Source organism: Schistosoma haematobium, chromosome ZW (genome assembly GCF_000699445.3).
Source record: "Schistosoma haematobium chromosome ZW, whole genome shotgun sequence".
NCBI lineage: Eukaryota > Metazoa > Platyhelminthes > Trematoda > Strigeidida > Schistosomatidae > Schistosoma > Schistosoma haematobium.
The window spans coordinates 74,628,937-74,656,775 of NC_067195.1; the positions used below are offsets into that span (position 1 = coordinate 74,628,937).

The window sequence follows — 27,839 nt, forward strand, 5'->3', positions numbered from 1 at the left end:
AAAGGAGGAAGTTTTTGTGGAATAGATGAAATATAGCTAGCAGTGAGATCCAGGATGTTTGTCTCGTCCTATTTTAGATTCATCAACTGGGTGTACCTGCGTCTTAAAAACGATGTTTACTGGGTAAACTTTGAGATACAGGTACATTCAACTAAACGAATCTGAAATAGGATCAAATGCACACTCTAGATTCCATTGCTAGTCACACTCAATTTATTCTATATAAACTTGTGACATATTGAGGCAATCCAAAAAGGATAAACATATCCCAACTAAGACTGATCAAAATTCAGTCAAAAGTATCACAAGATGAATAAATCAAACCCATTGCAAACTAAATTAAAAACAAGGTATCAGAGAGGAGTAATCATGTTATATAATAAATTAGTTACATTCATTGATTATAACAAATACTTATCAGTCATCTTTGTGTTCTTTCAGTCAATCTATATTGGTCTTTGTTAAGTTATAAGACTATGTAAAATACATTAATTTGAATAAATATACATATAATACTAATAATAAAATGTACCCCAATTCAACTCCAGACATCAACTATATACACAATAAGAGAATAGCAGTAATATCTTGGGTAACTTAAGTAAGCAATATAACAATCAAAAACAAAAATGGGCCAAACGCAAACACATATTAACATATACATACAGAAATAGGTACAAAGGATTAAAATTAAATGATCAGTGAAAAGAAAGAGACAACAAATAAACAAGTGGATAGGAAATAATTAGAAATTAAAGTTTGTAGTTTGTATTTCTTTTTCAGAAAAAAATTAATCGTACATCTTGAAGAAATTTACACTTGCACATAATCTCTTTGTATTATTATAATAATAATAATAATTAGGTGTATGCTACATCGTTAGTAGCATATGGAGGTTCGTCGATAAGTTGTCGACAATTATGTGAAGTTGAATTGGAATTCGACGAAGAAGTCAATGTTTCCAAATTTTGTCTAGCTTTTAGACGACGTGTACGATTACTTCGTTGATCTAAATCTTTAAGATATTGTTTAGCTAAACGCCATGCTTCCAATATTCGATGCATACGCTCTTGTAAAACCTACAGAAGTGAGGCAAAGGGTGGAACAAAACTTATGATTAGTGAAAAACAATTGAACTTTTGAAAATTCTCACTCAATAGTGTTTATATATATATATATATATATACATATATATATATATATATATATATATATATATATATATATATATATATATATATATATATATATATATATATATATATATATATATATATATATAAGATAGCCAACAAACGGACAGACATCCACAGACGTGTGCTGACCCAAGTTACTACACTAGATTAACACGACGAGACAAATATAATAAAATGAATCGCGGAAGGTATTGAAATACTGTAGTAGTGATGATGGATAGGACTGGATACTGAGAATATGGTCAAAGAATGACCAATGGGTATAGGGATTTCAAAAGACTAAATTACTTTTTATTCTACCATATTATACGGTAATAAACAGCACATTTTTGTGCAATTAGTTCCCTTTGTGAATCTAAATAAAGCAAAAACAAACATGGGTGCAGAATAATATGAATTCCTTACATTTCGTGGCTTTGCATTAGCTGCTTACAACCAAATATGTATTAAACGTTTACATTGAGGTAAAATATAATGTGAAACAGTTGGCATAAGTGAGTGAAAAGAATCGGAATGACAATGGTTATCAATAATATATATATATATATATATATATATATATATATATATATATATATATATCATGTTTGTTCTGGCTTTATTTAAGTACATTTTTGGTTAGGTTAGGAAGGCGACTAACATTGGAAATAAGATTGATGGATTAAAGTCATTTTCCCATCATTTACTTGAAATGGATTTCTGCTTAGAAAAGCACCTCTGAAATAGATTTTGAAATTGTAGTAACCTAAACATAATAATACAGAGACATAAATAGAGATATAAAAATAACTTGCTTGACATTTAACATCAGAAGGTAGATCATCAAAACCCGCGATAGGGAAAAATGGTCCACCGAATCGTCTATGATTAGACATAGAACGGTCAACTGGATGATTTTGAAGTGACTTCGAGCAACTAGGCAATGGTGATGTACCGAGTGTTGAATGTGGAGATGTTGGAGGCTGATAATGTGGGGATTCCAAAGCAGGAACTGGTGAATTTTCAGAACCCTAAAATTGTATTATTTTGTTTAAGAAATGAAATTATAGTCATGATAAGAAGGAAAAATACTCATAAAAAATTACTAAATATTTATTGAGACAGTTTATATGAAGATGAGGAAATTATATGGTGAATGTGTATTGTACATTCTAAATAAATAAATGATAAAAGTCAATAGAAATCATTACAGAAACAGTGTTGATTCTCTCACTGTATTGCTTTTCTTAAATGATATTAGAAACAAAATCCATGAAGTTTAAAATGAAACAATTGTTTGACATCAATGACTGACTGACTCATCAGCAGTCGGTATACACTAGACACTGACGGAATCATAAACAAAATAAGGATCGACAAAGAACACCATATAACATATACATCATAATTTATATTATTACTTATGACAAAGATAATTTATGCAATATATGCAAAAACTGATTTTTATTATTTTAGGCACTATGGATCAATGTTTAACGTATTTGGTTATAAAGTATCAAGAAAACAGCTTGTGCCAACATGGACCATAATGATGTCAATTTGGTTGCAAAAGATAAGGTCTACAACTGATCCATGTGAGAGTTTTCGCACTATGTTTGTAAAATATGACCTCTCTGAGTTAAGGATATCTAGTGATTCACAGCGTTCAGTCATCATTGTTTCCGAAGGATTGCTGACATTCAGTGGTAATACCATGTTGGCGATTCGGATGATCGCTAATGTGTCCAAACCTAATTACGATAATTCAAATTGTTTCACCATGCTCGGTGGCTTGGATATGTTTTACAAATGTTATCTCAGCGGCTTTTACTGCGTACATTGTTTGCTAATGATGGGACTGGTTGGAAAGAGCGCAGAAGTGGTCATTTTCTGACGTGAAGTCATGTTGTGTAGGTAGGCTGTATAAGATTGACAAATTTCGGTCCGTCACAACTCCCATCCCAAGGTCCTAGAGATAATGTACCTCAGTTCATTAAGATAAATCAGATATAGCTCTGACTGAGAGCGAATGATGAACCTGATGTACTTTTCTTCTACATTCCTCATAAAAGTGAGACAAACCCCTTTAACTAAAAGACAACTCTCTCGATCGTGTTTTAACAGAACTATATCTCTTGTCACATACTATTCTTCTTCACTTATTTCTACGTCTTTATTGTCCCTTTTTTCGCATAATGGACCTTATCCCACGTATATCACGTTACAGCATAATCTTTAGTGGTTTGGCACATTCTATTTCTGGTGCTCAGCTATGCCAGAATTTATGCGTATTGAAAAAATAGAATCAAAAACACAGTGATACAAAATAGTGAATTGATTTCTTAAGGTTTATTTATTAAAACTCCATTCAACTGGTAAGGAAGTATTGATGTGGAAATCACCTGTAATGTCTGTCACTGTAATTTATATGTACAATTAATAGATTTTTTTTCTAAATATGACTACTTTAAAGACTTTCTCTTCTAATTCAATCTATTTTGAACAAAGACTGATAACTCGGAACATTATTGATGATGAATTATAAAAAGATTATTTTAACTACATTTCATGGAAGGTAGTAAATTGTTATCAGCAAAGTAAATCTCAAAACGAATCTTAAATAATATATAAATCGACAGTCAAATATATAGGTAGTACGACGTTTTGTTTATGAATGACGGTTAATTTGTGATTAACTGTGTTATATGGAAATAATAGTCACTCATTACATACCATCAGCGATTATAAGTCTTCGAAATTGAGGTATACAACGAAGTTAAAACATGATCATACAGAGTTTGAAGAATAACTAAACAAGGAGTATATATCGCATAAAAATCAACTGTTTTACAACAGGGTACAAAAACATAAGGATGCAAAAAAAGTATTCAATGTCAACAATTATGGAAATGATCACAACATTTAACAGTTTTGGGCAAGGCAAAAATATCTACAGAGTAAAGTAAATTGATTTCCTTTTACGGTTTTCTAACAGTTGTAAACATCTTAAAACTGTAATAGTGTTCAGTGAAATTAATGTAACCAGAAAACTGGTATAGTATCAGGGAGAGGAGAATAAGGAAGTATTCGAAATAGTCAATCCCTCCTCTAGAAATGTTCACACAAGACCAGGGACGTCCTACTCAATTCCTTCTCGCGCTAGGGGTGTTATCTGCCAAATTGAGAGGGTGAGAAGCGAGTGTCCGGCGCTTTAACAGGGTTGGTGGACACGGAGGATTCATGTTTATGGGTTTAAATAAAATGAAATAGTTACAAGTATTACATATTTAAGCCTATATATATATATATATATATATATGCTAGTATCACTAGTATTCACCTTCTGACCATGAGTCACTAAGCAACAGCTTTAATTAATAAAGGCTTGTAATTTCCTATTGTTTGATAATCAGCACTGCAATAGATCAGTCTCTGTCATTCTCTGTGCATCGTGAGAGAACTGCCTATATGTTATAGTCATTCTATCACAAGTTATGTTTTAAGATTACATGAATTGTGACTAACACTGATATCCAGGAAACTAGTGTTTTCTTATATGTGACTCATCGTGCAGATTTATTCGATCTTCACACTGCGACTAGAACCCAATACATCTCACTCTACACACTTAAAGTGTTATCCATGAAACTAGTGAATCTAGATATTCATTAACGTTTTGCAACAGGTATGATATTTATACCATTAGTACCAATATAATGACAAATTCATTTGGTGCAATGCCTTAGTCTTGAAAGGGTGTATTATATATTTACTACTCAATAGGATCATTTGTTGGAGCAGTTAACGAAAGAAAACAAATTCATTGTATTCTGTTCAATGACTTTAAAAATTATGTTATCTAGATCAAAATGAATCATGAAAAAACTAATAGATACAATACTAAAAGTAATCAATACATACTGTAATACGATGTGGTGTTAAATGTATACGTTTATTGCCACGCTTATTTGAAGCATCAGTAGAATTACTGTTATTACTTGATCGTCTTATTCGACTACGAGATGATAGTTTAGGGATATTGCCCTGTTCTAATTCACTGACTTTATCGTCATCTTGTTGTCGCTGTTCTGCTTCTTCTTCTTCACCAATTGTAGAAAGCTCTGTATGAGGTTTATTCACAACTGTCACATTTATTTCTTCATTGTCGTTGACAATTTCATCAACTGAATGATGATTTTCATCATCGGATAAAGAACTCATAGTTTCAAGTATATTATTAGAGAGTTGTTGCGTTTGATGACGATGATCATCATTGTCTGTGCAACATTCTACATCTTCATCTTCTTTGCTTGAAGACAAGTGTAAATGAGTTTTTTCAGAAGACATAGTTAAATCATATGATAATCCATCCATAGGATCTGTGCTCATAGTTTGAACAGAACTTTGATCATCATCATTATCATCATCATCGTTGACATTATCATTTGGAATTCCATGATCTTCTCTGACTTTTTGAACTGCTACTTCTTCTTTTTTGACCTTTTCTTGTTTATCATACATAGTTATAGATGTTGGAGATATATTTTCTGTTTGTAACTCATTCACATGTGAATTGTAAACTTGTGTATTATCATCAATAATTTCAGGAGATAAATGTGGAGCATTTGGAATCATGGAGCTTTCAGTAATTTCCTGTTTAACAGACACATCTATTTTGTTAATTTCAGTGTCCTCTGATATTTCGTTATCAAGTGATACATTAACTTTAGTTTGATGAATGTTCATTTCTTCCAAGTGAACTTCCGCTTCAACACTAGGCACGTTATCATGGAGACAATTCACTTCAGATGACGACGAAGACCTCATTAAATCTATCGAAGGAAGTGAACATAAGATTATAATACAAAATCTAAAATAAAGCTTGAAAATGAGTCCAAGTGTTTACCAGACTATAGTATACCATATTATACACCATAAGACTAATAAAATAACATATATCAATCAAGTGGCATTGAATTGATCAACACAATATTTAAATTTCCTCGATTGTAAACGAAGAATAAATTGTTTCTCACTAACACGCACAATGAAATTAAACCAATTCATCTATTACGAGTCATAATTACAACTGAATGAGAGAGAATAATAACGCTGAGAAATGCCGACAAACAAATTGACCAGAATCGAATACGAATACTATACAATTAAACCTTCAGGTTGAGGAATCACAACTTAATCATACATTTGGCAACGACATCCTTTAGAACCAACACCACTAATACTAACCATTGGTCCCTGACAAAATTCGACATATAGATAATGATTTACTAAACTTTGTAGTGGTATCTTAGATTTGCAAGAATCGACAAATTTAATTATTAAGCGAAGTTTCCGATTAGTATGTTGTTTAATACGTTCATAGTTAACTTAAAGTAAAAACTAAGCAAAAAGTATGAATCAACTGATTTTTGAGTAAAGACTACAAGATATAGGTCCTGGGTTCGAGCCCCGCGTGCAGGATTGTGGATGCGTGCTGCTGAGGAGTACCACACTAGGACATAACGTCCGTTCAGTGCTTCCAGGTTTTCAATGATGGTCTAGCATAGATCGACTCGTGAATTCAACTGCGAAAATATTATAATCTCCACAAATCCCCATACGGAAAATATAGCATTGTATGTACACATTACAAGCTAAGATAGAATCGGGTCATACAATTGATTTCAATGGCACAAGAATCCTTCAAAAAGGTTTTAATTCTTACAAAGAAAGACTAACCACTGAAGCCCTGTATACATGGGCAAATCTAAATAGTATTAATAGGAGAGATGGAATACAATTAGCTGTCCCATGGCAACTAATAATTAATAAATAAACCTGAACTCTTTATTCCATTTTATCCATCACTTATTATCTGGATAACAACAATTACTTTCAAATGTTCTAATCAGTTGTCTTATCTGAATATTAGTATAGGGATGTGGATATTGTTGGGTTTAGATTGATATCAGGAATGGATCGATGTTAGACCACCATTCAATCTAAACTTATCTGAATATCATATGGGTCCAGTGCTTCCAGGTTTTCCATGGTGGTCTAGCTTCAACTGACTCATGAGCTTAACCATTGAAATTATCTGAATATGTTAAACAATTAACTGGAACAATAAAGACAACACAGACATTCATCCATTCACTTTTATTGTGTTCATTTATCTTCATTTTACGCATGCTGTGACATTTGATTCATATCACATATAAAAATTGTATGTTTTCTTAAAAATTCACAGATCAGAGACGATAAATAGTGAATTAAATTTTTTCCTACAACACTTACGAATACACACAGTCTGTTATCTTAACACACTTCGTTTCATACTATCTGTCTCTTACACACTAAAGCAAATACCTACTTTAAACATTGTTAAAGTTGAATAGATGACCTTTTTAGTAAACAGTTAACCAGAGAACCATGTACTTATTCATATTCGATGATAATGATGTTTGATTATATTTCCTTGAAAAAGATTGGACCAGATTACCAGGCAAAACGTTGGTTTTACTTCAACTTTATTCTCTGAGATTTTACAAATACATCCTTTCTCCTTAAGCTGAGATACATATTTATGTAATGAAGTTTAACTTATAAAAAGAATAGACTAAAAATAACTATTACACAAATATTACCTGTATTAAGACAAAGCGAGATTTTATTTGTGTCCTCAATTTTCTCCAATGATTGTTGTCCGCTCTTCGATTGAACAATTTTATTCACCTCTTTTGTACGAGATCGTTTAGAATTGGATAAAAGTTTTGCAGCAACAACTGATGAAGCAGTACGATTACAAACTGCAGGTGATGCAGTTTGTAAAGCTGAACCAGGGGGTGTATCACCTAATAATTGTTTATGTTGACTACGTGTAAGTCGTGGAAGTGCATCATCAGGACCATAAACACTTTCTGAACTACTACTACCACTACCATCGTTACTTTCATTATGAGAAGTTTCAAAAGAATGATGAATTTCTTGTTCACTGTCATCATCATCAGAATCTGAAGTATTTGAACTAGCTTTCGATAATGTAGTTGAAGATTTAATAAGTCGTATCTGCTTTTGAGATGTGTTTGGGGAAGAATTACTTGAATTTTGAGTAGAATGTCTTAATCGAGAACGTGAATGTTTAGAAGTGGTTTTCCTTTCATTTGAATTAGAAGATTCTGTATCGGATATATCTTCAAAATGTAGTGTGGGATTATTATACTTAGTTGTCTTGGCTTGTTGACTACCCATAGTTGATTTTGATGACTTTTTAGTTCGTAATTTATCTGGAGATTTTATGTTTATTTTTTCCTCATCTGTTTTTCTTACAATAGCACCTGAAGAACCACTACTACTAGTACTGGTACTCATGGAACGATCTGGACTTTTTTCTTCCATACACGTAGATTTGGTAGTATTTCCTTTCTTTAAAGTATCTGTAGTATTATTGAGTTTCTTTTGTAGACGATATGAAGAGATATCAGCTCCTTTCCCTTTAGGTCGATTATGTTTCGTTATACTTTTCTGAGGTTTTTCATTCTGGGGTGAGGAAAAATATTAGAATTTTTACTTATGCATAAAACAGTGGCTACACAATGAATAAAAATTGTATGGATATTTATTAGGAAAGAGAACGTGAACATTCAGTAAAACATAGTATAGTAACTGATGGATGATATATGATTAAAGTTCTGAAGTTTGTAGAGGTTATCACTCCAATGTGTGTAAGAGAGAGAGAAAATTATCATTATCACACATCAAATATCCAAGATATCAATGGGATGTAGGTAAAATTCTATAAAAATTAAAAACTATTTAATCAGTGTTTACCACTCATTAACTTAATGTAGTTTTTCGCATATGGTTGTTACACATAGTGTTTAAACTACAAATAAACTAATAACTGCCAAAAAATATATTGGGGAGACCAAGTTAAAACTCTCAACTCAATCGTTAAAATGGATTTTCTTTCTCATCAAAACAATCACCTATTTAAACTGAAATTTACAATGTATTATTAAAGAGTTTACAAAAAGATAATGTTAAACAACCAGTTTTAATATACTAATTCAACTGGGTAGCCAGCTCCAAACAATCATGAATTGCGATGAGACTTTTGATTGTGAGATAAGAAGATCTTGACTACTTTAAAATCTTCACGTAGGATACAAGAGATAACTATCTTCGCTTTATATTGATTTGGTAATTAAGCTTGGCTGCGAATTTATGATTACATTTCTATGATAACAAGTAAAATTACTAAAATATCTGACTTTAAAAAAAATAAAAACTATGGTGACTGCAGTAAAGTACAGCTTTTGTTATTCCAAAGATTTTAGACAGAAAATATAGAACTTCTATACAGTGATCATAACTAATAGGTATCAGGTTTTAGTTCAAATACAATTATTCTCTACCTATTCAACTATTAGAAAGGTCCCAAATTATATATATAGTTTTTCTTGTGGATCCGGTAAATGGATAAGTGAACGATAACCTACACTCCATACTAACTACACTGACCTTCGTTATTTTTTGATTTGCTGCTTTCTGTGTAAATTTACTTTTATTATGTACGCACGATAATTTTTGCTGTCAATAATATGAACAGCTTAGTTGTACTAAAATTTGAATTGTCCTGGAAATACTAAATGCAATTTTTAGTCAAGAACTGTTTTTCTTTCTAACCGAGACATTAGTGTAAATACAACTGAAGTGCAAGAGTAGCGGTAATCAGAGAAAAAGCTAGCAGAAGCGAATAAAATAGACTCTTCGTTTTAGTCTCTAATCAGTTAGTAATAAGATGATACATCATCAATATATTCCCCAACAATCGAGAATACTACTGCGCTTCCGCAGCTCTAGTAAAAAAGATTTTCACATCAATTTTATGATTAATATAATAATCGGACAGATAATTTAAAACACGCTTTAATGATAAATCACTTACAGGAGATAAAGATTTATATTCTTCATCTACTCTAATGATTACAGAATTATTCGATAATGCACATTCAATATTCTGATGTTCATTCATAACCATTTGTTTGTTATTATCATTTAGAAGACTCGACTTGACATTTTTGTATTCCTTACTAATCATCAATACTGATGGGGATCCAGACGACAACTTATTTTTTGATGAATCATCGTTCATTGAAAGTTGATGTTTATCATTATTGACAATTTGTTTAGATTTTTTTCTTGATAAAATTCTCAATTCATTGGTAACTTTTCGTTTTGCTAATTTCGACAGTTTAAAGACAAGATTTTTCGCTCTAATTGTAGACGATGAAGATATTTTAGATTCTTTGAAAGAAAAAAGAAGGGTGAGTAAAAAATTTAGTCGTATTAAAAAGATTCAATTAAAACAACATTGTAGTCATAGTAATAAGTATAAAGCCTCCACTAAGTCGTTTGCTGTTGGTTTGACAAAGGCGTATATAAGATGCAAAAATAAAAGTACATTTTAAAAAAGCATAGAACTAGAAGAATAGTGGAAGGAGTGAGATATTACAAATAAACAAAAAACAATATAATCGATTGATGCGTTCGATGGATTTCTGAAGTTCTGGTGAGAAGACATAGATAGTGAGATTGGATCGCATAAGGAGTAAATCATTTGCCTATCGATTAAAACTGAATAGCATCCCAAGGTATAGCGAATGTAACGGAACTAAGAAATGTGAAGCACTCAGCACAAATTTTGTATTCTAAACGTGTCATAGCCACGAAACATTAAGGTCCTTGTTGAGATTTTGTGTCGAGACCTGAATAAACAATAGTCCCAAAGTAGGACAGTTCTACGTCATTCCTGATTGTCCTGTTGTCAATATCTATCACCGACGAAAACTTTCTTCACATCAGACTAGATATAACAAAACCAACCACCTAAAAATCACAATAAGTCTACAATCTTAAACGTACCAGCAACTCCAACTAATAAATATCAATCTGTAAGTCTTTAAATTATCAAGTACGATATATAAAGACTCAGGGATAACATGATATGTAAAGTCGAATTGTTGTAAGACTGTTTTGTTCTACTACGATACCATTATACTGTGTAAATTTATGTGGTAGTGGGTAGTGCTAAATTCTGATCTACAACTTTTCAACACGCTATTTATTATTCGTCCCTTGACAACTAGAATCAAATAATACCTACTCACTAAACACGAAACTATTCTATATAAAATGTTATATTCCGACGAGAATAATGAATGGTAACTGTCAGAATCTATTTCTGGACTAATACTATACATATATTTTTTATCGTATTTTTTATTGTATTCATGTTCCTCGTATTATAAGCTTTATTTTGAACGATGAACTATTATTATGCGATTTACAATTCTTGAGTTATGCCGAGTTTATCAATTACTATCTCCCACATTCACAACCGCTTTGGGCTAAATCTTGTACAAATGTTTTTTTCATTTTATGGTACGATGTGGTCTTTTTGGTCTGTATATAAACGCTGTATGTTTGAAATACATGATTCACATCGCAGAAGCTGAGATTGGTGTTCTGGACTCAGCAGGCAGGGTTAGGCGGGAAGAGGGACTAATAAAGACTCTAGACTGCTCGTACAGGTTTATGCGTCATTTGTCCGGTCGATAATTCACTGTCCTCTAATTGGTGGTATCATTACGTTATATATTAATGGGGCACAAGGCCACAAGTTATAACACAGTTTACCTGAAACATTCTGACAATATTATGAAATAATTAGACAAGAAAGACGATACGATGACTCTTTTTTCATTTAAAAGGATAGATTTTCACACAAACACTAAAAGATGATCAATAGCTACTGTGTACCTGAAGAGAAATATCTACCAAGCTTACGATAGAGTTTCTAAAACTCCATAATATTGAAGTACTACGTTATAAACAAGTATTACCAAAATAAAATTTCTTTTTCGACAATTTCATCTATAAAAGCTGATACATTTGTATTTTGTTGAAATAATTAATTTGGTAAACAAATTCTACAATCTATCAACTATACATTTTGCATAATACGTGGAGTTAATGGAATCCAGTTTAAAACAAAAAAATAAAAATAAATTATTTGATAAAACATAGGACTAATTTAAAAGTAGAGGAATTATACAAGACTAGATCTCTAAAATTTTAATATACAATGAAAGATTGTGGTATGTTTTGAATTTCTATTCTTCAAACAGGCAAATGGAAGTAACGGCAACTGACAGTAATTGTAATTGTAATGGCTGAATGTAATCAATGAACTTCAGTAGAAAGTGGGACAAAAATACACGTAATTTAAACATGGAAAAAGACAAAAGCAAAAAATATTAGAGGAAAATACAAAAATATGAAGGAAATTACGATCATGACGATGAAGAACAAACCCTTTTTGTAGATGCAGAGATCTGGCCTTATACGACGGTTTTGTCGTGGAGATTCAGAAAACTGGAAAACAGTCAACAAAGTCTCTAAAAATGCTGAGAAGCATCTTGTCCAACCAGCATTTAATAGAAGTTTTGCCAGAAACTTCTAGAAAGTGAAAAGTCACATGTCGAGTTTCTGATTGGATGATTAGCTATATTGCTACTATGTTTAGTAACGTTCCAGAGTTTTCCGGAAATCTAAAGTCATCTAAAATACTATAAAAACCCTAGATTTTCTGTACATAAACGAACCTTTGGAGTGAAGCGTTTCTTTCACATTTCGCGCCTTTTCCCTAGTGTTCAAGTTGCTGTGTAGAATCTAGCCTGGGTGTTACTATACTCGCCTTACCTACACACAGTTTGATTGAACATTTTAATTTTAATGATAATCGAAAGGAAACAAAGCGAACAACAATAAGAAAAGCTTACTCAAAGTTGATAACTTTGATTTGGAAACCAGATTACGACTAGAAGATGAATTACGAGTTGGTTTAATCTGATCACGTTGACAACTCAATTTGCTATGCAACTTACTACTTGGTTGATTGACATCATCCACAACATCCAATGGTTCTTTTTTACAATCTACAGATAATGATCCATCAGTTACGCATCGCTTTGTATCTGCTACTAATGGAGTTGGTAAACCAGTAGTATTGTAATAGATTTCACTATTAATTGATTCATTTGAAAGATTTTCCATTTTTAATTTCTTTGACTTAGCAGATAACTTGACAGAAGAACGATTTGGTGAGCTGGTACTAAAAACATCTGAAGCAACTGATAGATTTGAATGAGGCCGTTTGATAGGCTTGATTTTCTTACTGATACGTCCACGTAGGTTAATAGATAGTTGTTTAGTTTTACAGCCACCTGGTTAGTATTGTCAATGATAATAACAAAATATAAGTGTCATTATTATAAACTACAGTTACATCGATAATATAACTGCTTACTTTTCAATAATTAATTTTACAACCAAAAGTATATATCATATAATTACACCACCCAGTCAACTTACTTAGGTTTGAATAGTTCAAAGGAACGACGTTAATTAAACCTTAAGATAATCTATTAAAATGAACAAACAAAATTTATAAATAATTCCTTTTACGATTTACTTGATAATTATTTGATGTTACCTTATCATTGCCTTTATTCCCCGCTAAGCAATGATAGCAAAAAATGTTAACAAGTTGAATAAGTACATATTTTTTTAGTCAGGTTATACGATGTTTAGATGCTTGTCTACTAGCCTGACAGTTGTATCTCAGGGTATCTATAATAAGCAATTATCCTACAATTTTTTCCTATGAGATTACTACAAATTTAATTATTATTGTTATGTTTTTATATTTATAATCGGAATAATAATTCACTGTTACTGAGTGGTTAACTTGAAATAAAATCTCTATTGATTTATTCATACATTTTAAATGATTCATTAATAAAAAAGTTCAAATCAAATTACCTTGGAAAAAACTATACCTTATTTTGTAAAGACTAACAATACAATGTAGTTCCACATATTAAAAAAGCACTAAGTTAGTTAAGATTACTCTACTAAATGACAGATTGTTATGTTTGCCAAAAGTTTGAACAGAATTTTCGATGCCAAATACTAATAATGTACAATAGAAATTATTGAACATTTATTCAGTTAATGTATGTACTTGTATATATTTCTTAGGGAAAAAAACAGATGAAATACTCAACCAGCTATATATATTATATCAGAGAATCAACTGAAAAGTAAAAATTTTCTAAAATCATCATTTTGTGAAACAATAGTATTATTCAAGAGCTAACGTATGTATTTCTATCAATAGCAAGCATAAGTATTAACAGGTGAGTTCAACCAACACGACAGTTCAGTTGTACAGTTCATAGTAATAAACGATGGACGATAACTGAAAACTAATATTTATAACATTTATTCCAAAAACAGTGATTTTTATTAATTTATACAGAAAAACAGTGAGGATGAAATTGTTCCACAATTTGATTATCAACAATTTATACAAACATATCAACGGTAGTATCATATGCAAATTGAAGTATCCTTCTTAAATGAAACGAAGTTGCTTATAGTATAACATTATTTGATGAAACATGAACTGTGTAGCCTAGTGTTTCAAGCAACTTGTTTTCAACTAACAAGCCTAAACTCGGAACACCATTCCATCTATTTCTACTTCAGTAACCGCATAGAAACACTAGCCCATACATAAACAGTGTTAGTAATCAGCACATTAACTTGCTTATGATAAATGAGTCCTATTTAAAGTTAATTGAAATTTCCGGTAGAAGTAGATTATCTAGTTAGAGTCCAGGTAATAACTGTGACCAGTGGATAGAAACGTTGGACGATATGGCTTAAAATCGGTCATTGGAGTAGAAGCATTCATTTTAGATTCTAAGTCCTAATATTCTTTCACATATACCTTTTCATGACTCCTCATACCACGTTCTTAATGTTCAGTCTTTTTCATTACCGCTGCTATGACAATAATCCCGATTCTTTTGCTATTCCCCTTGTTAACTGAATTTTAGCCGTTCACAATACTTAAAAAACAAAGTTGTAATAGTTATACCCATTGTCTTCGTTAAATTTGGTTTCAAAGTGTCAGTAGTCTAATCGACTTATTAAACAGATGTAATCCAGTTTCACCTAGAAACATTGAACTAAAATAATTTATTTTGATGTGACACCAACGGCCAGCCATTATCATTAATCCTCGAAAGTTAGATTATGACGTAACTCATCTACCGTATATTTGACTTCGAATCGCACTTTGAGTGTGGGGAAGGCTAATATTACTCATCAGGTTGTCAAAAACCGAAGGTATGGCAGGACTCGAACCTATGTCCCACTGGATGCAAGCCAAGTACTTTAACCAATATAAGCCGATGCTCTCCAAAAGCAGTTGTAAACAGATAAAAATGAATATATGTAACTTAATGTGAATAAGAAATGGTTTAAACCTAATATTCTTTACACAAGTTAATAATTATTCGAAAAGATTACTTACTGGGAGTTGCTTTTAACTTCTTTGGATCAGCATTTGTATCTTCTACTTTCTTCTCAGTATTACTACTATTATTACTATCTCTACTTACGGAAGAATGAGGTTTAGGCAGGCATCCACTAGCTAATAAAGGTAATTTAGGTATTTTTTTCGAACAAAATTCATTTCTTTTTGAAATAGATAATTTTCGAGATGAGAGTCGTCTACCAGGTTTTAGTGAAGAAAACATTAAACGACGACGTCGAACAATTGGTGCTGTTGTAGTAATGTTGTCAGATGCTGTTTCAGTTGTTTGACTATGAATACTTTCTTCATCTTCATTTGCATCTTCTGTAGCAAAATATTTAAAGATTTCTTTGTCTTTTTCGTTAACATTTATTTCAGTGGAAACCAATGATCGATCATATTCACGTTTAGAATGTGATACAATATTTTGATTTTTTAAGGTGGATTTTCGAGGTTCATGAACTATTGGGCTCAAAGAAGAACAAGATTGTGGACGGTCTTCATCTGTACCCCGACCCCATTCTATCACAGAACTACAAAAATAAAAAGAACATGTTGTAATGGATTTACTTAAGTGAAACAAGATATGAAGCCAAATAATCATCATGTAACGAATAAAAGTACTATTTGGCAACCCAAAATTAAATAAGTTGAAACAAAAGATGAACAAAATAATAATGGCGATAAAATAATACACAGAACATATCACAACACAGTCGAATATATGGAAACTAAACACTAAATTACTATAATTAAACTTGAGAAATATCAATTTAACCCTTAAGTGCCACAACTATTAACGTCACTAGGATGCGCATACACACATCCAAAGTATTGTTATTCTTTTTTGAATAAATTGCATTGTAGATCATATTAACCTTAGGGGCAACTAAACTTTGAATTCATATCTATTCAATTTTAACAGAAATCAAAAGATATATCAGTGATTTTAAAATTAAAGTAAAGAACTATAAAAAGCTTTAATATCATTAAAAATGCTAACTACATTCACAATTTCTTACATTATACGAGATCTAGGAACAACTTCATCATGCCGTGTATTCCAACCCATATAATGAACACGATATTGTATATCACCAACACCGGACCATGAAGCAGTTGATAGTGAATCAGCAGAATTTTCAGTCTTTAAACCACAAAGAGCTGGTTGAGGACGTAAATGCTTCAGAATTTTAGCTTCATAAGCAACATGATCACCACATCGAACTCGAACACGTGATCGAACAGGAATAATCTGAAACAGAATGCCAACAGAAACGTAAGGGAAAGTGGGACGTATTGTAAAATGTTCAAATAATTCAAACTTCCACTTTTGAAAAAAAGATGTGAACTACAATTCATCAACTACTATTTATAGCGTTGTGCATCAAACTAATAGCCATAATTATTAGTCAATGTAATTGGCACTGAAATCGCAACTTTAAGGTTAAAACGACCAAAAATCGATAAGAATTAACATACATCAGAATACAAAGAGCTCAAAAGTGAGCAACAGTGGACAAATAGATAATTCACTTTTTGAAGTGAGAAAACGAATTTCATGGATCTAATCTTTAATCCACTTCATTCAGCTTCCTTTAAAATCGCTTTAATTTAATCCAAAAATCCAGATCAATCAATTAGTTCTCTTTTTTTTAATATTTTCCATCGTTGGATTGAAACAAATAATTGATGTAGAAAACAACTTTCCGAGTTCTAAATTAAATTCCCTAATTTATTGATTCATAAACTGGAACTTCTTTTATACAATATTAAAACAGTAATTACATATCTTCAATATTATTATGTTATTCACATCCAACAGTAAAAATTATACCAAGGAAATGCAATCATATTTAATGCACACATGATATGTGGGAAAAGATTAACACAAACAAAAAAGTAGACTTACGCAATTGGATAAATCTTCTACTCTGTCAACTGACTCTCTACCAAAATTTAACAATGGAAGATTTAGCATTGTACTATCATAGAATCTTTTACGACCTTTCAAAGGTGCTGATTTTGATGAACAATTGGACGAAGCTGAAGAAATAGGTTTATCCAAATCATCAGTTGTCGATACAAAATTGGACGATTTATCCATTCCTAATGATGATGATGATGGTGATGACGAAGTTGACTTTCGTATTGGTGTATTATGGTTAGCACCAGTATGCTCATCGTCGGATTGTTTAAAACGATCAACTATTAGTTGCTGCTAGATAACATGATAGTAAGAGAAATCGCAAATAAAAAGCATGATTGACAAAGGCATATATTTAAAGATTTTACGCGATAAAAGCAATTAAGATGGACACTTACAGACGCCTTATCAGAAGTTCGTTTTTTTATAGTTGTTGTTGTTATTGTGTTATCAATTGTGGTAGTGGTAGCACTGCTGACAGTTCGGATATTTTTATTGATTTCAACACTTGAATTTTCCGCTGTTTCAGTAGCATTTATGTTAGAGTATTTTGATTCTGTTTCCACATTCCCCGAGTCAAGAGACTGTTTAGTCTGTGAAGTGTTGATAGAAACTGAGTTATTTGCATTAGTTCCGGTTGAATTGGCAGCTGAAACATTGGTATTTGAATTTTGTACTGAAGAAGGGTATCGTGGCCTGGATGGCGGAAGATCACAAAGATTTGTTCCCAACTTTTTACTGATATCATCCCATGGATATAAATATCTATATGGTAAAGAAGATGAGCAAATATTTTAGCAGGAATTTAAGTTTGAGCAATTACGTTTTTAGTTTGAATATCTGCAATATAATGTAACTCACCAAGAACATATCTATGCAGTCAGATTCAAGGTGCATAGTTTGCGTGAGGACAAACGACACTACATGGCTCCTTACACTGAATTAGGCTCAGTTAAGTTCAAATCTGAAACTTACTGGTTGGAAGCCACGTTTTCAACTACTAATCCACTACTGGGTGGTTCGGTTTGAGTTCGAATACATAAATATAGTAGGGAGAAAAGACAGACAAGCCAATGTAGGGAAAATAAAGTTTAAGTTGGTGTATTAGATTCTTAAACAAGTAATAATCCCAATAATATAATTATGATCAGAGTGGGGGGTGTGGAGATTGTAGTAATTTTAATGGTTGAATTTATGAGTCGATATAAGCTAGACCATACTAGGACGAAACGGCCATCCAGTGCTTGCAGGTTTTCAATGGTGGTCTAACTTACATCGACTCATGAATTAAACTATTAATAATATAATTAACAAGAAATAAAGCAGGGTAATTATCAATACCATTAACTTACTTCTTAAAAGCAGCTTGCAAGTTTCGTGGACCAGCACTGAAGTTTTGAGGCAAATCCATTTTTGAGTAAACATAACCCCACTTAAGTTGTGATGAAACACGATGAAAGCCACCAAGTTTATGAACCAGCTAAAGGAACAATGTCCAGTAAAAACAACGGTAATATACGGAAAAAATACTGAAGTTTAGAGAAACATTAAATAATAGAATGAATATATATATATTTCGGCATTTGACTCTGTTGATCGTGAGGTTCTATGGCAGAGTTTGTCACTGAAAGGAGTACCAAAAAAGTACATTAACCCTGTAGAGGCTCTCTACTCGAACACAACTGGTCAAGTGAGAGCTTATGGAGAACTGTCATCAGAATTGATTACCTCAAGTGGTGTTCGTCAGGGCTGTCAACTCTCTCCATTCTTGTTTAACTTTATCGTTGACGTGCTTTCAGAGATGACACTTTCCTCATTTAAATTTCCAGGGGTTGAACTTCTACCGGGAGATTCACTTTTTGACCTAGAGTATGCCGATGACATAGTTCTATTTGGTGAAGATGCTGACAAAATGCAGAGTCTTCTGACCACTATAAGCAACAATGCAAGCATGTTCGGGATGCGATTCTCTCCCTCGAAATGTAAAATGTTGCTTCTGGATTGAGTTGCATTGACACCCGAAATAATGATAGGGAGTGAAGTAGTTGAGCGTGTCGATCGCTTCACTTATCTTGGAAGTCTCATCAGCCCTTGTGGTCTGGTGTGTGACGAAATCTCAGCACGAATACAGAAGGCTAGACTAGCTTTTGCCAACTTGCGTCATTTATGGCGTAGGCGAGATATCCGTCTATCAACCAAAGGACGGGTTTACTGCGCAGCAGTTCGTCCCGTCCTACTTTATGGCAGTGAAACATGGCCGGTAAGAGTAGAGGATATTCGTAGGTTACTAGTATTCGATCATAGGTGTCTTCGAAACATTGCTCGTATATCCTGGGACCATCGAGTAAGTAACACAGTTGTTAGGAAATGGGTACTAGGTATGGATGGCAAATCCATTGATGAAGTAGTGAAACTTCATCAGTTGAGATGGCTGGGACACGTGTTACGTATGCCCAACCACCGACTGCCTCGACGTGTGATATTTTCTGGTGTAGGAGTAGGTTGAAAGAAAACTAGGGGCGGCCAGACCAAAACATGGCACAAGTCCATGAAGTCACTGACAAGTGGACTGAGTCATGTTGGTAGATATGGACTACCTGGTTGGGATCCGCGAGACGATAGCAACCGATAGTTAGAGACCATGAATGACATGGCTCAAAATCATTTGCAATGGCGCAGGTGCATCCACTCTTTGTGTTCTCCCAAATTCTAATCTGAATTTATCATGTCCCTTTTTTCCTCTTTCCAAATTTATTTCATTGGATTATACTCCTTGAATAACATCTTCAAACCCTGATGTTTCCGATTACTGCTTATACTCTTACTACCTCTACAACTGCGGGATTTGAATCGACAACTGCATCTCTGTGCGAATGTGGTATGGCAACTCGAACTGATGTACGTACTTACGAAGTTTATATATATATACTCCGTTTCGAGTGACATAAGTTCCGTAGGAGATAATAATCACTCCATCATCATCAACGTAGAACCTGCCAAAAATATGTTGCACTTTTATATATTTGTATGCCTCAATAATACATGAGATATTGAGAGAGTAATTTTATTTGTTATCGATCCATTTATTATCAGTGCAATCGGTTATTATTATATAAATTCACTCCATCAAATAAAACGAAATGAATGCACAAACATTAATGAAATTCATGGATAATGGAATGCAATAAAAATAACTAGCTAATTAAAAAAGCACAACTGTATTTATCTAACAATTAAGATAACTTATACTGACGCTAAACATAATTTTTTATTTATTTATCTGAACACATAAATATTGGTACAAGAGAGCGCCAATATATATGCGCCACATAAAACAATGAGAATTCGAAGAGAAAGAAAAAAAGGTAAGGAGCGTAAAAAAAAGAGAATAATAACGAGGAGGTTGGTGTAAGGTAGTGTAGTAATAATAATGGTAATAATGAGGGAATGGGAAGGCACAACCAGAAGAAATCTTTCAGTTAAGAAAGATACAACCACTTTTTATGAACAAAGCAAAGGAAGGTTACAGCAGGATCGCCACTGGCTTCTATTCTGAGCCATATCTGATAACGTCTCTAGCCATTGTGTCACACCATCTCCCGGACCCCAACCAGGGAGTCGTGAAGGACCAACAGAACCCAACCCTTTGAAGCCTTCTTTCATACCCCGACACCATGTCATACACTGACCACCTCTCCGCTTTTTCCAACCAGTCCCAGAGTCGGCAAATAATGTACGACGTGGAATTCTCTGGAACGACATTCGTAGAACATATCCAAGTCACCGAAGTCGATGTTTCAAGATGGTGACATCGATTGCATTATCATCTCTGCGCCCGAACACACGATGCCGAACATCTGCAATAATAACATCATGTTGCCACTAGATCTCAGCAAACCTTCGGAGACAACGATGATCAAACACAGAGAGTCGTCTAACATCCTCAACTCGGAGAGGCCAGGTTTCACAAGCATAGAGCGAAACTGCTCTCACCGACGCGTTGTAGATCCGACCTTTTACAGCCAGACTAACATCACGAAGGCGACAAATATGGCCCAGATTGGCATAAGCCGCTCTGGCTTTCACTATACGTGCATTGATCTCATCACTCACGCCACCACCAGCACTACCTAGATACGCGAATTTCTTGACTACTTCTATCTGCTCACCATCCACGGTGAGTACAGGAATAGAATCTTATCAGTCTTGTGGAAGTACTTTGCACTTCGAAGGTGCAAAGCACATACCATACATACGGACACTGATTGCCAACTGATTAAGTGCGGATCGCGTGTCTTGGGCATTATCGCACAGTAAGACAATATCATCCGCATACTCAAGGTCGAGAAGTCCTTCTCCAGGCAACAGATCCACACCACCATTACTTACATTCATCAGAGCTGTTTCCAGAATGTCATCGATGGCAAAGTTGAAGAGGAATGGTGAGATTGGGCAACCCTGTCTAACCCCACTGCTCGAATAGAACAATGGAGAGAGGTGGTTGTATGCCCTCACTCTGCCTGAGGTGTTTGTATATAGGGCTTTTAGGATGTTAATAAACTTCTCAGGCACACCCTTCTTCAATAGACAATCCTAGAGAACAGCCCTGATGTCAAGAAACACTACGATTGTTGGCCTTTGATAAGTATGGCGGTGTTCTAACATTTGGCGGAGGGTGAAGATATGATCAATACATCCTCGACCAGAACGAAACCCAGCCTGCTCCTCGCGAGTCAATCTTTCTCGGGTTTTGAACAACCTGCGAAGTATGACGGAAGCCAATAGCTTGGACGCAATCGGAAGTAGACTTATCCCCCGATAGTTGTTACAGGAACGACGTGAACCCTTTTTAAAGATAGGGACAACTATCGACTCATTCCATGACGTTGGTACACTTTCTAGTTCCCAGACCTTTGTAAACAACGTCGTCAATTCTTAGTCAGAAAGTCACCACCATCTTTAAAAAGAGCCGGAGGTAAGTCAACTGAACCAGGTGATTTGTAACGCTTCAAGAGTTGGAGTTCCTTGCGGACGTCCGCCTCATTTGGTGGATCAGTCGTCACCGGCCACAGAGAGCAGGACAGACTGACCGATGTTGCCGGAGCAGCAGGCCAGTTGAACTGCCCTTCGAAAAATTCAGCCCATCGTCCAAGACGTCGATGGATCTTAGTGATTGGCATCCCGTCATCCTCGTAGATTGTTTCGCTCACACCAGACTTCTTGCTGCCAGTGGCTCGGATGAGTTGGAAGAACTTCCGGTAATTACCAGATGTAGCTGTTGCTTCCAACTCATTAGCACGCTCCGACCACCAGGCTTCTCGGTCCTTACGCAAGCTTTGCCCAATTTCCTTACGTAACATCCTTCGTTTGTGGTCAAACTCACGGTCACCCGGAGTAGACCGACGGGCTTCAATGAATTGTAAGGAACCTGAAGAAACCCAGTGCTTATAAATGGGACGTCTCGTGAACCCACAACTGACTGTACCTGCCATTTTCATGGAGTCATGCAATTGCAACCAATGCTCATCTATACTTTTCGGTGGAATGGTAGCTAGCCTAGAAACTAGCTCGGTTCGATACTTACTAGCAACAGAAGTTGCAACCAGCTTGCTAACATCAATCCGTTGGTGGCGGTCACTTCGTTGTCCACTGAAAAGTTAGGTAAGATTGGCGCAGACCAAGGCATGATCAGTGTCCAGATAGGTACTCCAAAAAGAGCGGCAGTCTTGTACACAACCACGCCAGCGGTAGCTGATCGCGATGTGAGTCCAGGCTTGAGATGCAGAGGGAGGACGCCAGGTGGCACATCGGCGATGACTGTGCCGAAAGTTAGTGCTAGCCAGAAACAGATTGTGGTCTGTGCACAGTTGCAGTAGACGGTCCCCGTTATCTGTCCTGCGACCAACGAGTCCCCATCGGCTACCTAAACGACTCCCTTCTGTGCCTAGACGCCCGACCTGAGCATTCAAGTCTCCGGCTAGTACTACAATATAAGTCGAACGCACTTTCTGGAGAAGAACAGACAACTGGTGGTAAGTCTCATCCTTGATTGCATCCGGGCTGCAATCTGTCGGGGCATAGGTGGAGATGACGAAAAGACATCGTTTCTCACGTCGATTTCTTCTCACTTTGATGGAACTCTCTAATCTAACAGCACATAACCGACTGTTAGTGGGGATCCAATCGATTAGTGCTGCCTCAGCTCTAGCGCTTAGTGCGACACCAACGCCAGCAAGACCAGACGAAGATGCCACAGGGTCCCCGGATAAGCGCAAGTAAAACAAGCTTTTCGAAGTGACAGATGTAGAGCGAATTTGTAGTACTTCACCAGAGTCTTGAATACGGGTCTCGGATAGACAGCAGACATCGATATGAAAACTTTCCAAAGACATAGCCAACCCTATCTGTTGTCCAACCTGCATAAGTGTGCGAACGTTGAAGGCAGCCAGTTTGAATGGTGCACGTGGTTTCAGAAAAACTGTTTCAGTACTCATATTCAGTGGTAACATACAATTTTCAACCGGACAGTGACTCGAGAACGTTTAGATACAGTCGAATTTCCACCAAAGACGAGCCGCTGTATAAGTATAAAGGAGGGTGAATAATGTCGTAGTAAATAATAATAATAATAATAATAATAATAATAATAATAATAATAATAATAATAATTTGATTGCTATTCGAAGCGAGAAAAGTAGTTTCCATAGATATAGAGAGTTCATCATTTGCGTGTGGGCTGCGATACTGCCCGGGTGCCCAGACCGAAGCAGGTGGTTATCTTAGGGGGCCACTCCCCGAACCTTTGATCTAGAGGTCTAACCCACAAGGCAGTGGAGCATCGTAAGGAGATGCAGTCCCATGGTAGCCGATGACCAATGATTGGTTCATACGCCATTTGTTCCCGCAGGATACTGGTGCCCATGTGCACCATTGGTTTGTGATCCGGTTAAAGCGCCGGATATTCGCTTTTCGTCTTCTCATTTTCGTAAACAACACCCCCACCACGAGAAGGCAATGAGTAGGACTTCCCTGGCAGAGGCTGTATACGCGCGGCCGTGTGAGAGTATTTCGAGAGGGAGAGCGGACTCTCCCCACTCTCGACCTTACCAGGGCATATTAATATGTAGATTGAAGTAATAGTAATAATAATAATGACAATAATAATAGTAATGATTTGAAATAGACTCACTTTATAAAGTTTATATAAATCTAAATCCTTATTGGCTAAACTAGGTGCTTTGTTGATTGGAGTGCCACGTTCATCCATAAATCGATACAGTTGAGCAATCCATCTGTCACGTGCTTCGAATTCAGCTACCGACGATGTTGATGAATTATCTGATGAATTGTATGATCTACTGGTACCACTATTATCACTGCTACTATTACTACTGCTGTTGATACTACTACTACTACTATTCAGACTACTACTAATGCTACTAGGTGTACTGACAGTAGATACAGTTATATTGCTGCTAGTTGATGAACTTATTGATCCGGTGTCAGTATCCGACTCTGAAGAATTTGCCGAGGCTTCATTAGAACTTACTGAATCAAATAAATCCCCACTGGAAATAGGATTTTTTTCATATTTTGAGCTTGTAGTTGACTTAGGACGTCTGTCAGTGCCTTTCTTGATAACCTTATAATTAGCAGTAGATTGTTTTGAGGATTCCGTGCGAAATGATTCGTTTGAAGAGACGTCACTTCGTCGTTTTTCAGCCTTAGTCGGACGTATAATATGTCCCTTAAATCTTTTCATTTTTAAGCGTGAACTTGACCGGGAAACTTGGGTTTTATCTGATTGTCTTGGTCGTTTGCGAGTAGAATGTTCAAGTTGTTTAGTTGGTCTGCCACGTGATTTTTGGATTAAACCTCGGCAAGTATTTGGAGATTGTGAGGCTTCAGAAGATGATGACGATGAAGCACGTGTATGCTTTAAGCTTAAAGGACTAGAATTTATTGAATCTGTGAAATCTGAAGCCGCTTGCCTGGAACGACGTCTTGAATATCGCCAGTTTTTTGTGCCTAACATTGTTTGCACAGCATTTTCACCCCAAGAAACTGGAAATTCATGTCGATCCAACCACAGAAGTGCACGCTCAAAAGCTGGACGTAGTGCTGGATAAGTGTGAGCAAGTTCAACTGCATCAGGTCTTTTCAGTCGTTTAACAAATGTAACAGGAACTGCTAGAAACCTGTTATCTTTAAACGAACGGACCAAAAGTTTGTAACACTTGTGTGTTTTATCAATACTTGAAAAACTTCCTAGGTCAATACTTGGCATAGCAGATGGAAGAACAACAACAGCTGGGGTGAATCGACGTCGAGGTGTTACCCCAGGACTCTTGCAGGCCGGAGTAGACGATCCATACGAGGGAGAGCCAAAACCATCTACAAAAGAATATGTGAAAATATATCAATCAATGTGCGAAAAGAAATCTTCAAATACTAATATATAAATATATTGTATTCACCACAGGTTAGTCTCACTTGGATAACAATTAGAACTAAGGAGCAATAGATAGCTATTTCTTTCTAGTACGTGACTCATTAGAGGTGAGCACCAATGGCCTCATTAGGGATCAAACCCAGGAACACCAGGTTCGGTGGCGAACGCTTAAGCAGAACGAGTAGGTCGAAGTCCAGTAGTATAATTTCGGCTTCAATCAATTTACAATGGGGCTTGCAAATCGAGCTTATCACCAAAAAACCCCTTCAGCTACAAAAAATTGCCAGCTCACTGGTGACCTCCTCTCAAGAAGTTCCTGAAGTTCTGATGAAAAAGCGTGATTGATGTTGTTTAGACATGTTAGACGTGAAACACGTACCACTAGTGGCATCGGTTGATTATCATACTGTATCGTAAATTGATTGAATTTGGAACTGTATGGTTGCATGGTGACTCAGTGATTTAATAGTTAACTGTTTGTCGCAAGACCTAAAGGCTCTGAGTTGGATCCTTTGAGGAGGTTTCAGTGGACAGTGTTGCAGAGTCCCGTGGTGGGAGTAAACGGTCATGCAATGGTCTTTATTTTTCAAAAGTAGCCTAACTCTAATCAATCTGTGATATACACAACCTACAAAATAGACTAATTTCTATAAAACCCCATCAACTAAAATATAACTTACCTTTCCCTGTTAGCGGCATATCAACCATGACTAAACGCCCGAGTAAACGACAATAACTAGCAGGTAAATGCTTTAAATCAGTCGCTCCCATATTCGATACATTGGTATTAGCTTCTGATGATCGAGTCCTGCCTTCATCATTATGTTCTGTTATATTTGAGCAATTTGGATCGAAATCATCTGCATCATCGCGATCTGTCAATTTATCTGGATTTCCATTAGGTTGGTACGAAATAGTTTGATTAAAATCTTTAATCCCACTTCTTTCATCTACATCTTCAGTTTCGATTTCATCCATGTTCTCATCTAAGATGCTACTGCTACCATCTTCACTGTTATTAAGTAGGAAGAAAGATAATTCTCATTAAACAAAAATTGAGTTGTTTTTAAAGAGATTGTAAAGAAACAAAAAAGTAACTGTATTACAGTTAATGTCAAATGATAAACTTTGATATAATTGTTGAGAAAATATCACTGAAATAATATAATTCAAGCTAAATGAACAATATTCTACCCTTATCGAATTACGACGACTACCAACATTCCCTTCTGCAATCCCAAATATTAAGCCATCAATCAAAAAATATGTACATGATTGTTTCAACGACCCAAATCAAAACCTGAACACTTATGTATTGTGTATACAAATATACACGATTTAAGTTGTGTATTTTAATATAAACTAATAGAAGATACTCAAGTATGAAGGGGGAAATATCATTAAAATTAATCCAAAACAGTAGAGATAATAAAATATTAACCAACACCACATCAATATATGTGGAGAGTGATTTAATAGACATTCAGATGTTTGCCAGTCAATCAACGTAAAGCCGTGAACAAAAATGAGTTGGCCCGAGTTCCCGTATAACGTTAGCACGATGAAATTAACAGGATGAATAGCAAAACAGATAGATAATGTAGCGAAAATAACAGTGAGAAAAAGTGAATATTGAGAATATGGTTCGAAAGGACAGAAGTAAAAGATATATATGAAGGAACACTGAAGCTTAAGATCTAGATAAAGATAAATATTGAATGCAACTACACTGTGACCGATTCTGAACCACATCAACCGACGTTTCCAGCTACTGGTCACAACTATTGTGTAAACCTCGACCGAGTAGTCCGCATCTACTAACATGGCTCACAC

The 27,839-nt window shown here is 34.9% G+C and overlaps 1 protein-coding gene across 1 annotated transcript in view; it reads right to left on the minus strand.

Annotated features, from left to right (window-relative positions):
• Positions 1-353: 353 nt before the first annotated feature.
• Positions 354-27,839, minus strand: part of ARID4A (At rich interactive domain) — a 44,580-nt gene continuing 17,094 nt past the window's right edge. The window contains exons 6-18 of the mRNA XM_051218867.1: positions 26,687-27,018; positions 24,744-25,948; positions 18,907-19,034; positions 17,953-18,319; positions 17,540-17,848; positions 16,650-16,882; positions 15,625-16,160; positions 13,022-13,465; positions 10,126-10,484; positions 7,823-8,714; positions 5,097-6,007; positions 1,991-2,206; positions 354-1,079 (exon numbers count right to left, since the gene is read on the minus strand). Of these exons, the coding sequence (XP_051072461.1) occupies positions 861-1,079; positions 1,991-2,206; positions 5,097-6,007; positions 7,823-8,714; positions 10,126-10,484; positions 13,022-13,465; positions 15,625-16,160; positions 16,650-16,882; positions 17,540-17,848; positions 17,953-18,319; positions 18,907-19,034; positions 24,744-25,948; positions 26,687-27,018 (6,151 nt within the window). The 3' untranslated portion in view covers positions 354-860. The remainder of the gene's footprint in view (positions 1,080-1,990; positions 2,207-5,096; positions 6,008-7,822; positions 8,715-10,125; positions 10,485-13,021; positions 13,466-15,624; positions 16,161-16,649; positions 16,883-17,539; positions 17,849-17,952; positions 18,320-18,906; positions 19,035-24,743; positions 25,949-26,686; positions 27,019-27,839) is intronic.